We start from the raw sequence: 12,521 nt of genomic DNA on the forward strand, positions 1-12,521 counted from the left end.
CAAGGACTGGAACTGGATACGCGAGGCCCCGGAAAACCTTAGCCCCGCCTCCTCGCCTCTAGAGGCGCCTGCGCACTGGGCTAGACTAGGTCTTTTCTCGCGCCGTTGGTTCTGCTCGGCTAGAGCGTATGCGCACGCGCTAACTGCGCCGCTGGGAAGAAGTCACGCGGCAGCCGGAAAGCGTGGCAGTAGCCTCCAGAGCTTCCCCACACCTTCACCGCCACTCGGGCTGGAGAGAAAACAAAGACGTAGTTTCCGTTTCCACCAGCTCTTCCTCTTCCAGTTCTCGAGGACGCAGTGCCGGCCGGGACTTCGGCTGTAGCCCTGGTGTGGGAGGCGACAACAGTCATGGCGATGTTCGAGCAGATGAGAGCGAACGTGGGCAAGTTGCTTAAGGGGATCGACAGGTCTGAGCCTGGTCGGAGGGAGCACTTCTGGCCAAGAGGGGTGGAGGAGAGGGTTTTCTGGAGACAGCAAGGGGTGGGATTTTTCAGTCATCCTGGAGGACATGTTTAAGGAAAGCACTGTAAAGGCCTAAAGGCAGGAGGTAGCCTTGCCAACCGCTCAGTCTCCCCCTCTTTAATTGCTTTAAGCCAGCCCTCTCTGCTCCTCAGCTTTCCCTCTATCAGCCCCTCAGTTTCCTCTCTCGGTTCCTCAGTCTCACTGTGTCTCTCAGTGCCTCTTTATTGCTCTCCCTTTTTTTCCTCATGTCATTCATTGAACACATGTTTACTAAAATCTACTCGGTCAGTTCTGGGCAATGCTGCGGACCACAGGTGACCAAAAACAGCCAAAGGTCATGCTTTCATGCAGTTCCTAGTTCAGAGTCCAGGCAGACCAGACAATAGACAGTGATAGCCAGGAGTGGTCAGAGCGGTGATGGGGGAAGCACAGGTAGATTGGTCGGGGCTGGGATGAGGGAAGCTAGGCAGGAGAGGATGGGGCTAGACCACAGTGGGGTTTGGGGACAGAAGGAAGGGGTGGGTGGCGAAGATGTCCAGGGGACCAGGTATACAGGCTGCAAGGGCTGGTTGGCTGAGAGATTGAGGAGGCATCCTAGAAAAGACTCCAGGGTTCTGACGGGGTTTAGAGGTTACACTTAGGTTTGGGATGTGGATAAGCTTCAGTAGAGGTTATAGAGCTGATTCAGTATTTGGGTAGAGCAAATGGCCAGTGACAGATGTAGAGGGAGGGAAGAGAGGAAGAGGGAGGGAAGAAAGGAAGAGGGAGGAGCAGGCTACAGTGCCCTCCACCCCCCAGCGGGTTCCATAGAGTGACGGGCCTCAGCTCTTGCCTCCTCTTTGCTTACCCATCTTGTTTCTCCTCTACTCTAGGTACAATCCTGAGAATCTGGCCACCCTGGAGCGCTATGTGGAGACACAAGCCAAGGAGAATGCCTATGATCTGGAAGCCAACCTGGCTGTCCTGAAGCTGTGAGTGTCTGCCTCCGTTCCCACCCCCATGCCAGTAGCCAGCACTCCCAGCACTGGGCGGGGTGGGAGTTGGGGGTGGCCTGCAGGATGTGGTTTCTCTCTCTTTTTCAGAGTTGAAGTATAGTTGATTTACAACGTTCTATTAGTTTCAGGTGTACAACATAGTGTTTGGATATTTTTTATAGATTATGCTCCGTTTAAAGTTATTATAAAATGTTGGTTATATTCTCTGTGTTGTACATTACATCCTTCTATTTTATTTATTTTATACATTGTAGTCTGTACCTCTTAATCCCCTATCTTCCCCTGTTTTGCCACTCCCCCACCCCACTCCCCTCTGTTAACCACTAGCTTGTTCTCTGTACCTATGAGTCTGTTTGTTTTGTTGTGTTCATTCATTTGTTTTATTTTTTAGATTCCACATAGAAGTGAAAACATATGGTATTTGCCTTTCCTTGTCTGACTTACATCACTAAGCATGATATCCTCTAGGTCCAACCATGTTGTTGCAAATGGCAAATTTCCATTCTTTTTTTTTTTTCTTTAAATGGATGAGTAATATTCCATTGTGTGTATGTGTTTATATGTACCACATTTTCTTTATCCATTCATCTGTTGATGGACACTTAGGTTGCTTCCAGATCTTGGCTATTGTAAATGGTGCTGCTCTGAACATTGGGGTGCATGTATCTTTTGAATTAGTGTTTTTATTTTCTTCAGATATATACCCAGGGGTGGAATTGCTGGATCATATGGTAGTTCTATTTTTAATTTTGGGGGGAAGCTCCATACTGTTTTCCATAGTGACTGCACCAATTTACATCACACTAACAACCTACGAGAGTTCTCTCTTCTCCACATCCTCGCCAATGCTTTGTTATTTGTTCTTTTTGATGATAGCCATTTTGACAGATGTGAAGTGATATCTCATTGTGGTTTTGATTTGCATTTTCCTGATGATTAGCAATGTTGAGCATCTCTTCATGTGCCTGTTGGCCATCTGTACGTCTTCTTTGGAAAAACGTCTATTCAGGTCTTCTGCCCATTTTTGAATAGGGTTGTTTGTCTGTTGGTATTGAGTTGTATGAGCTCTTTATATATTGATATTTTGGATAGGATGTGGTTTCTCTTAATGTGCAAGACTAGGAAGCCAGAGAAGTTGGGGCTGGAGGAGGGATGGCTTTTAAATAAAAACACACATACAGGCTAGTACATAAAACGAAGCGATTATAAATGAACACCTACGTAATCACCATCCAAATTGAAAAACTGTGTGTTGCTAGCGCCCCTGGTCCTTCGCCCCACATGCTTTGTGCCAACCACCCTGACCCTGGTAACCGCTCTCGTGGTATGCTCTCATGGCCTGGCTTTATGTGAATTTACTGCACGTGCACGTACACACGCACACATACACACGCATCCTGATTAGCTTAGTTCAGGTTTGCCTGTTTTGACCTTGACATGAGTGTCATTATGCAACTGGAGCTCTTCTGCGTCTGGCGTCTTCCGCTTGGCCCTGGGTTTGTGAGCTCCATCCTTTTTCTGTGTGGCTGCAGTTTGTTTGTTGTCATTGCTGTGTAGTGTTCCATGTGTGTCTGTGTCTTAATTATCTGTTCTCCTGTTAGTGGGCGTTTGGGTTCTTCCTCCTCAGTGCTTTATTGACATACTACCAGCTGTGTAATTTTTATAGCTTGCATAGCCTCGGTTTTGCCATCGATAAAATGGAGATAACAACACTTGTATTTGTGAGGTTGTTTGGGTGGTTATTGGTGATAACCGCTGCTTAGTGAGTGCTCCCCATGTGGCAGCTGCTGTGCTGGGAGCTTTGTGTGTATTAACTCACTTAGATGTGAGGTAATTGTGCGCTCACTTGCCCTTGAGAGCTAGATATGGTTGTTACTGTCCCGTCTTGCAAGGGAGGAAACCGATGCACAGAGCATTTAAAATAAGTAGTCCGGGCTTCCCTGGTGGTGCAGTGGTTGAGAGTCCGCCTGCCGATGCAGGGGACACGGGTTCGTGCCCTGGTCTGGGAGGATCCCACATGCCGCAGAGCGGCTGGGCCCGTGAGCCATGACCGCCGAGCCTGTGCTCCGCAACGGGAGAGGCCACAATAGTGAGAGGCCCACATACCGCAAAAAAAATAAATAAAATAAAATAAAATAAAATAAGTAGTCCGCTAGTCCCCACCAAACAAACAAACAAATAAATAAATAAGTAGTCCAAGGTCACTCAGCACTGAAGTTTAAACCCAGGCACTTGGCTCCAGAGCCTTGACCAGTACTGCAGACTGCCTCTTATGTACTCATTTGTTTGTGAATCACTCAACACTGTCTGCCTTACTGCATGGTTGTGAGGATTAACTGTCCCCATCTACAGAGCAGGAAAGTAGGGTCAGGGAGGTTAAGGTCACACAGCCAGAGAGTGGTGTGGTTGGGATCGGAGCCCAGGTGTGTCCAGCTCCCAGACTCTGGGCCGAAGCAGTGGGCAGCCTGTCTGGCACCTGGTGAGGCCCAGGGACCTGGAGACAGCACTGCTACTGTGTCTCTTGTTCCCCTTCTCAGGTACCAGTTCAACCCAGCCTTCTTCCAGACCACAGTCACCGCCCAGATCCTGCTAAAGGCCCTCACCAACCTGCCCCACACCGACTTCACGCTGTGCAAGTGCATGATCGACCAGGCCCACGTATCCTTCCCATTTCCCGGGCTGGGTGTGTGGGAGGGGGCGGGGCAGGGTAGCTGAATTCATGGGGAAGTGGTCTGAGTTCAGCCACAGACACTGAGCTCTGAGCTTGGCCCGGTGCTGGCTGGGACTGGAGCACTGTGGAGGCTGAGGAAGGCCTGGCCCCCTGCCCTCACGGAGCTCACAGTCCAGTGGGGGAGACCTGTCCTGTCGGTGACAGCCTGAAACAGTCAGGGCTTGGGGTTAGAGAGCAAGAGTCACCTGAACCTGCCTGGATGCTAGGAAAGCTTACTGGAGGAGGGAACATATGAAAGGTGAAGAATTAGGTGAAGCGGTAGGGAAGGGTGGTCCAGGCAAAGGGAATAGTATGTAGGGAAAGGAGGAGGAGAAGAGCTCAGTGCTGGTTTTCAGAGGCAGTAGAGGAAGTTTGGCACAGCTGCGCCACAGAATTGGTCAAACTTAGAAAGGGCACTGGGGAGCCGTAGAAGGCTTTAAAACTGCAGAGCGATATGGGTAGATTTATGCTTTAGAAAGATTCCCATGAGGCTTCCTAGCTGAGTAAAGACCACCAGGCAAAAGGCAGGAGCCGTGAAGAGCTAGATTGTCAGCTGAACTTCACTGTATGTACCTCAGGGCCTGGCGCAGTGTCTGGCCTTCAGTGCGGAAGTACTGAGTGAAAAATCAATAAACTGGCCTGCTCACTGGTGGCTGGGCTGAGAAGTGTCTTCCTCGTTGAACCTGCTCCGCCAGGCGTGTCCGTGGGCGCACCTGCCTTCTGAGAGACTGTCCACCTTCCCCAGAGGTCTGTTCGGGTGGCTTAAAAAAGGCGCGTTGTGCACTTTTCAAAGTACAACAAAGTGTACAGTGAAAAAGCCAAGGCTTCCTCCGTCCCCATCCCACAGCCACCTACGCCCCTCCCCGAAGACAGCAGTTGTTTGCAGTTCTTGGCTCCCTTTCCACAGATGCCCTACTGGTACAGAAGTACAGGTGTTTATAGACACATATTCCTCCCCAACCAAGTGGTGGGCTGTTACACACATCGTTCTGCATCTTGCTTTTTTCTTATCACAGTGTGTCTCATTGCTTTCTCCATGTCACTTCTATACGAGGTGACTCGACCTCAGTGTGTGGAGTAGCCACAGCTGAATTGTCCCCATCACTGGGTCACTAGGGTGTTTCTCACTTTCGCCATTACGAGCGTGCTGCGGTGCGCACAGGTGGGCGGGCTGGTCTAGGGTCAGCAGCAGCCTCCTCGGGCTCCAAGACCTTTTGCCCTTAACGCTTCCTCCCAGCAAGAAGAACGGCCCATCCGGCAGATTTTGTACCTCGGAGACTTGCTGGAGACATGCCACTTCCAGGCCTTCTGGGTAACTTCTCTTGGGTCTGTGGTCAGGGTGGTGACTGGGCCGCGTGGAAAAGACTGCTAAAAGTCACGGCCAGGGCTTCCCTGGCGGCGCAGTGGTTGGGAGTCCGCCTGCCGATGCAGGGGACACGGATTCATGCCCTGGTCCGGGAGGATCCCACATACCGTGGAGCGGCTGGGCCCGTGAGCCATGGCCCCTGAGCCTGCGCGTCCGGAGCCTGTGCTCGGCAACAGGAGAGGCCGCAACAGTGAGAGGCCCGCATACCGCAAAAAAAAAAAAAAAAAAAGTCACGGCCATGCACGTATGTTGGCTGCCTCCGTGGCAGTGGGCCCCGTGCTCAGAGCTTTGCGTGTGTGGTCACATGGAATGGTCATCCTCACCCGGAGCCAGGACTCCCAGGTCCTCTCCTCTGCCGGCAAAGCTCAGGAGCGTGCTCACGCGGCCCGCTCTCTCTCCCCCCTCCCCCTCCCCTCCCCCCTCCTCTCCCCCTCCCCTCCCCCTCCTCTCCCCCTCCCCTCCCCCTCCTCTCCCCCTCCCCTCCCCCCTCCTCTCCCCCTCCCCTCCCCCCTCCCCCCACGTTCTTCCAGTAAAAGTCCTCCATCCTCTAAATACTCTTCCCCCCTTTTCTTGTTCTAACTGAGCCTGGCCTCCCACTCCTGCAGCTTCCCAAGTGGGAGGCCAGGTGGCCTCCTAGCTTCTCACTGCCACTCCCAGACCCATCTCCCCTCCCCCAGCCCCCAGCCCCGAAGCGCCTGTGATAGCACTTCCTGCCCCACTTTGCTGGTATCAACACCCCCCTGCCCGCCCCCCATGACTGCTCCTCATTTTTGTGAAGAATTTAGCTCACTGCCGCTCTTTACCACTGCTGTCTTTATTCTCAGATACTTGAAAGGGCAGATCCTTCATCCTTCCACCACCCTGACTTCTCAGTTTCCGGATTTCTTGTCCTACCTGTGTCCTGAGCCCCTCACATCCTAGACCAGTTCTCAGCACATTGGACCCCTGAGGAATTAAAAAAACAAATACGAACACGTGAATCCTGCCTTCACAGAATCTGATGTGATTGGTCCAGGTGTGGTCTAGGCTTAGGGATTTTAAACACTTATCCTTGGTGATTCTGATCGCCGGCTAAGGCTGGAAACCACCGGCCTGTACTCAATTGCCTCCTCTTCTGCCCATGAATGTCAAACGTTTCCACCCTCCGACCACTCCCTCCTCGCTTCCCAGCTCGCCCCCATGAGGTCAAGTCTCCGACCCGACATTCTTGGGCCTGGCCAGCAGCCCCAGTCCTCTGTTCTGCTTCCTCCTTCAGCGCAAGGCGTGCGCTTCTCCCCTCGACACCTGTGTCTGAGGGGATGCTCCAAGCTGGAGAAGACCCAGCAGGCGACCCAGACCCGCTCTTCAGCTCCTCCTGGCCTGGGGCCTTGCTTCCCTCCCCCTCGCCTGGACAGCTCTTCACAGCTGCCCATCACCACCACTTTCTCCCCACCTCAGCTTACGATCGGGCTTCTCATTTCATGGGAAAATAGAAGCAGCCAAAGCAGAACTTCCTGCCCCTGGCCAGACGTCTACTGGCAGCTGACAGAGCACTTTTCTCTTTTCGTGGGCGACCTGTCCCTCCTCCCGTCACAGGCACCCCTGCTCCGGTGCACCGACCCCCTTCCCCCTGGCCCACTCAGCAGCATCACCCAGGCCGTTCTCCCCAGTCTCTGATAGCAGCAAACTTGGCCTTCCCGCACTGTTTCTGTCACCACGGAACACGTCCACCCCGCAGTGAGTTCTAGCCTAAAAAAGAGAATGCTCCCTGGACCTCCACACTCCCCACCAGCTCTGCCTCTCGCCCGCTCCCTCTGCTCCCCTTCCAGCCATGCTCCCGTCTGGGGCACTGGCTGGCCCAGTTTGCCCAGGGCTTTCCTGGTTTTCAAGCTGAAAGTCACACATCCCAGGAAACCTTCAGTCTCAGGTGAATCGGGACTGTCGGTCGGCCCGCCCCTGGGCCAGGTTGCCTGTGCTCAGCCTCCCCTCTCCCCCTGCTCACATGAACTCAACGCCGTTCAGTGCATTCAGGCTTTTATGACCAAGCCTCTGCCCCCCCAACCCACACGCAGGCCGTGGAACCACTCTTGTTGAGACCCACAGTGACGTCCCCATTGCTAGGTCCGGTAGGAAGTTCTCAGGCCCCGGCTCAGCTGCCTGGCCAGCGTCTCTTGGTCTCCGGGACAGCTGCTCTCCTGGCTTTCCTCCCGCTGCACCGGCTGCTCCTTTCCGTTGTCCTTGCAGGTTCCTCGTTTCTCACACTGAGGTTGGGGGGCGCCCTGGCTGGGAAGGTGGCATTTGAGCAGAGGCCTGAAGGAGGTGGCAGTGGTAGCCATGGGGGAGGAGAGTTCCAGTCCCCAAGGCAGCCAGCACAGAGACCTTGAGGTGGGCGGGTATCTGGAATTTCTAAGGGGCAGCCAGGAGCCCCAGTGGCTGGAGTGAGGGGGTGAGTGGGAGGAGACGGCGGGCAGATCCTGGGGGGCCTCGTGGGCTGTGGTAGGACCGTTGCCCTTTTCTCGGAGATGGGAGCTAAGAGGAGGTAGGTGAGTGTAGGTAGCTAATCTGTATCTGTCTCCTCTCTTGGGACTGTGGTTTCTGCCTGCCAGGTTCAAACCCCAGCTCTGTGACTTTGGGCAAATCACTTAGCTGCTCTGAGCTTTGATTTCCTCATCTCTAAAATGGGCAAGGGACTTCCCTGACGGTCGAGTGGTTAAGACTCTGTACTTCCACTACAGGGGGTGCGGGTTTGATCCCTGGTCAGGGAACTAAGATTCCACATGCCGTGCGGTGCAGCCAGAGAGAAAAATAAGATGGGCAAAGAAACAGCAACTGTTGCATCATAAGGTTGCACACAGAAGAAGGGCTGGCATGTGGGGTGGATGCTGGGGTGTTCACTTCTGCTATTGTCAGTGTTAATATTCTTGACATTATTGGTGTTACTGTTATTTCAACATTGTAAATCCCCTCACAGCAAGCCCTGGATGAAAACATGGACCTCTTGGAAGGTATAACTGGCTTTGAAGACTCTGTCCGAAAATGTAAGTTCCTCTCTGAGCTTGGGCTCCCTGCTGCGGGGGAGGGAGTGGCAGCAGGGTCTTGGGGGTGGCCCTTCATCATCTTTGTCCCTAATTTCCACAGTTATCTGCCATGTTGTGGGCATTACTTATCAGCACATTGATCGCTGGCTGCTGGCCGAGATGCTCGGGGATCTGACAGGTAAGGCCCCCTCTGGGTCCCTAGTGCCCGTTGAGGAGGTTGGGAGCGAGGAGGGCGGTGGGCCTCAGCCAGCTTCTCAGATGGGCCCACCCCTGCCTCACCAGGTCATTATTGAAGGCCCAGGGAGGGAATAAGGAATTAGTATAAAATGTTCCCTTCTTTGGCGGGGTTCCTATGGCATTCATTCATTTATTCTGCGTAAATTAATTCAACGCCTATTCTGTGTTCAAGGCCCTGGGGCCACAGCAGTGAACAACACAGAATGACTCAGATTCGTTCTTGTGGAGTTGGCAAAGCAGATGACAAATGAAGATGTACATGTCCAGTGGGAATTCATGCATGACAGCCCCTAGAGAGGGCTGGGGTGGGCGAGGGGCGGGGGGACAGGAGGCACATGGAGGTGAGGAGGTGCAGCATCTGAACGGTTACAGCCTGAGGGCAGAGCCAGTGTGAGGATCCTGTGTCCTCACAGAGCAGCCAGGAAGCCCTAGGCTGGAGCAGGGTGAGTGAGGGGGCGTAGCTGAGGGCAGCGAGGTGGTGGTGGGAGGGGCTTCAGATACTGAGGAGCCTCCTGCCTGAGGACTTTGTCCTTTACCCTGAGTGAGATGGAGCCACTGGAGGATCTGAGCAGAGAGGGACCTGATCAGATTTATGTTTCTAAAGATCCCTCCAAGGGCTTCCCTGGTGGCGCAGTGGTTGAGAGTCCGCCTGCCGTTGCAGGGGACACGGGTTCGTGCCCCGGTCCGGGAAGATCCCACATGCCGCGGAGCGGCTGGGCCCGTGAGCCATGGCCACTGGGCCTGTGCGTCTGGGGCCTGTGCTCCGCAACAGGAGAGGCCACAACAGTGAGAGGCCCGCGTACCGCAAAAAAAAAAAAAAAGATCCCTCCAAAAAGAAAAAAAAAATGTGTGTGTATTTGCTCATTTTGCAAAAAGAAACGCAAGAAGGAAAAATAAAAGAACTAAGGAAAATGGTTACTCCCTGGGGGCCGGAAGTGAGAACAGGGAGGAGAGTGGTGGGTTGGGGGAGAGATTTCTCTAAGTACCGTCTTGGGTAGTTTTGCCTTTTGAGCCAGGTGGGTTTTTTGTGGGATGTTTGTTTGTTTTCAGTGGAAGCTAACTTTTAGTGGGCACTTTGAGTCAGGCACTATACTAAGTGCTTTACCTCGGATGGATGTTTTACATATTTAAAAGTGAAATTAAATCGAAAGGGGATGAAACAACCCTTAGAATGGAATGTAAAGAGAAACAGATGAATAATAGTCATACGGAAAAGAGTTATTTCAAGGAACAGAACACTTCTCTGGCTGGACAACCTTACAGGCATATTTTCTAAAAGCAAAAAACAGTTGCAGAGAAATGCTTAAACCTGGTGCCATAAGCTTATTGTCAGTGGTAATGATGACGCCCTAATTCTGAAGCCATTTCATGTAGATTGTGGCGAAGGGCAGATAAGTACACTGCTGTCATTAGGAGCCGAGCTTCGAAATGGGAGAGGTAAATAGAAAATGAAAGGAGGCTAAGGCAAAAGCCCTGTAATGGGAAGGATGAGAAGGCTAAAAGGCTCCCTCTGGCTGCTGTTGGGAGAATGAACTATAGAAGCACCAGGCCGGCAGCAGGAGACCAGGTGGGCTGAAGGCAGGGAAGGGGGACACCTTGGCCCCCCGGTGCTGTGGGATCAGAGTGCGCAAAGCCCCTGTGCTGCTGTGTCCCCTGCAGACAGCCAGCTAAAGGTGTGGATGAGCAAGTACGGCTGGAGCACCGATGAGTCGGGCCAGATCTTCATCTGTAGCCAGGAAGAGAGCATTAAGCCCAAGAATATCGTGGAGAAGATCGACTTTGACAGTGAGTGGTGGCCTGAGGCCTCAGGCTGTAGGCCTGAGGAGGTGCCCTTTGACAGACCAGGGCTGGGGCCCCAAAGGACCCAGGTAAATAGGTTCTGGTTCAAGGCCAGGAAATTGGCATCTGCCAGACTCCCCTGACCTCTTCCGTCCCAGGCCGCCTGCCCAGGGAGGGATGGCAGAGAATGCTGGGTGTCCTCCCCTGGAATTCTGGGTACTATATCCTGCCCTGAAGCACTCAGTAAGACTTCCCGGGGTCTGGAGGGGCCTTGCAGGGTGTCCCCGCACCTTCACTGATCCCAGGGCTCTCGGGGCCTCAGCCCCGCATCTGCTAAAACGCAGCAAAACACCAACCAGAAGTGCAGGCTCTGCAGTCCGGCTAGCTGGGTGGGATCTTGGTTCTTTATTTCATAGCTGTGTAACTTTGGGCAAGAGATTTTTATCTCTCTGTGCCTCGGTTTTCTCATGTATAAAGGGGGGATGTTGGCACCAATGATTATAACAAACACTGTGTAGTTCTTTACACTTTTTAAGTCATTGGTCCTCAGGTCACCCCCGTAAGGTAGGTGCCATTATTGTAAGTAACTGAACACCACCACGATAGGCACCTCATGGAGGTGTGAGTGTGAAGTGAGGCGATCCACGTGCACCACTTAGCAAGGAACCAGTCCCACAGCTCACTGAAGGTTACCCTTGTCACCATCACGTATACATTACCTAACACAGACTCCACTGGCTGCTCAGCTGGAGCAAACCTGTTGTTCCACTAGCACGCGCTCTCTCACCTTTGCGCTGCATGGATGTCTTGGAGTGAGAGAGAACCGGGGGACAGGGAAGGGCTGCTTCCTTAGGTCCTGGGTCTCGAGTGTGATTCTGGTGTTTGAAAGATACGGACTGGTATGGTGTAGCCTCTGAGTACAAACCAAGTTGCTGCTTAATCGAGAAACAAGATTGAGCGGGCAGTCATCTCCACGATTGGGGGCTGTGGACCCTCACTCTAAATGAGATGTGCCCACTGGGTGGGGTTCTCTGAGAGAACTCACTGGAGCAAAGGGTTCTGCAGTGAGGAGATGTAAGTTCAGTGCTCAGAGTGTCTTGCAAACAGTACGTAATAAATGTTACTATGACGGTGATGATGATAGCGAGCTACACTTACTTAGTAACAGGCATTGTTCTAAGGCCATCATTTAATCCCATAGGGTAGATGGTTCTTATAGGTGGGAAACTGATGTTTAGCGACTTGCTTGAGGTCACCCCACACACCCTGCCCCCCGGTACAGGGTGGAGCCGCGACCTGAACCTAGGCCTCCTTGTTCCAGACTCCAGACTTTTAACTCTCCTGCCTTTGTGATGGTGACTGAGGGGGTCTGTGATCATCTGCCCCTAAACAATCATGGGCGCTGTGGTTGGTGGCTAGAGGTTCGTCTCCCGTTGTGCTCACGTTGACCCTGGCCTTCCCTTTCAACAGGTGTGTCCAGCATCATGGCCTCTTCCCAGTAACTTTGCAGGCGTTTAATAAAGACTTGTTGACTTCTTAGCCCTGTTATCTTCTTGTTGGCTTCCTGACTCTGCCCCTCTCCCGCCGGGGGAAGCAGGCCTCGCATGGCCCTGTGCTGGGGCCACCTCTGTTCTGGCTGCCCACACCCACGTCCACCAGCAGCCAAGCTTCCTTTGATCTCCTCCTCTGCCCGGACCCAGCAACTGACCTCCATCACCACCTTCCTGACCTGTCAGGTCACAAGTGGAGGGCACGCAGCCATGAGTCAGCAAAGAGGGTGTGAATGGGCTGTGGGTGAGTCAGCAAGGAGGAGGGTGTGAATGGGCTGTGGGTGAGTCAGCAAGGAGGAGGGTGTGAATGGGATGTAGGAGCCCAGCCCTGCACCTGGGGCCAGCTTGGGCTCTTCTGTCCTCTTGAAAACCTAGGCGAACAGGTGTGGCCACTGGGTTCCTGGT

General features: G+C 53.0%; 1 protein-coding gene across 3 annotated transcripts; it reads left to right on the top strand.

Moving 5' to 3' along the window:
- The first annotated feature begins 180 nt into the window (after positions 1–180).
- On the top strand, positions 181–12,105 carry EIF3K (eukaryotic translation initiation factor 3 subunit K). Of its 3 annotated transcripts, none has more exons than XM_004284252.3 (8): positions 181–407; positions 1,335–1,433; positions 3,995–4,115; positions 5,405–5,479; positions 8,484–8,550; positions 8,651–8,728; positions 10,447–10,572; positions 12,037–12,105. In XM_004284252.3, the coding sequence occupies exons 1-8, from the start codon at positions 349–351 to the stop codon at positions 12,066–12,068; spliced, it is 657 nt and encodes a 218-aa protein (XP_004284300.1). In that variant the 5' UTR covers positions 181–348; the 3' UTR covers positions 12,069–12,105. The 3 variants fall into 3 exon arrangements, with proteins under 3 accessions (XP_004284300.1, XP_049559634.1, XP_033269818.1); XM_049703677.1 differs by having other exon boundaries at positions 225–382; XM_033413927.2 differs by lacking the exons at positions 10,447–10,572; positions 12,037–12,105 and adding an exon at positions 8,960–9,074 and having other exon boundaries at positions 237–407.
- The last annotated feature ends 416 nt before the right edge of the window (positions 12,106–12,521 follow it).

Source organism: Orcinus orca, chromosome 20 (assembly GCF_937001465.1).
Source record: "Orcinus orca chromosome 20, mOrcOrc1.1, whole genome shotgun sequence".
NCBI classification, from domain to species: Eukaryota; Metazoa; Chordata; class Mammalia; order Artiodactyla; family Delphinidae; genus Orcinus; species Orcinus orca.

Excerpts from the sequence above, each read along its gene's own strand:
- EIF3K (XM_004284252.3), top strand. The coding sequence starts at position 349 with ATGGCGATGTTCGAGCAGATGAGAGCGAACGTGGGCAAGTTGCTTAAG. Across the intron at positions 4,116-5,404 it reads GCATGATCGACCAGGCCCAC|CAAGAAGAACGGCCCATCCG; the intron begins GTATCCTTCCCA and ends GCTTCCTCCCAG. Across the intron at positions 8,729-10,446 it reads GATGCTCGGGGATCTGACAG|ACAGCCAGCTAAAGGTGTGG; the intron begins GTAAGGCCCCCT and ends TGTCCCCTGCAG.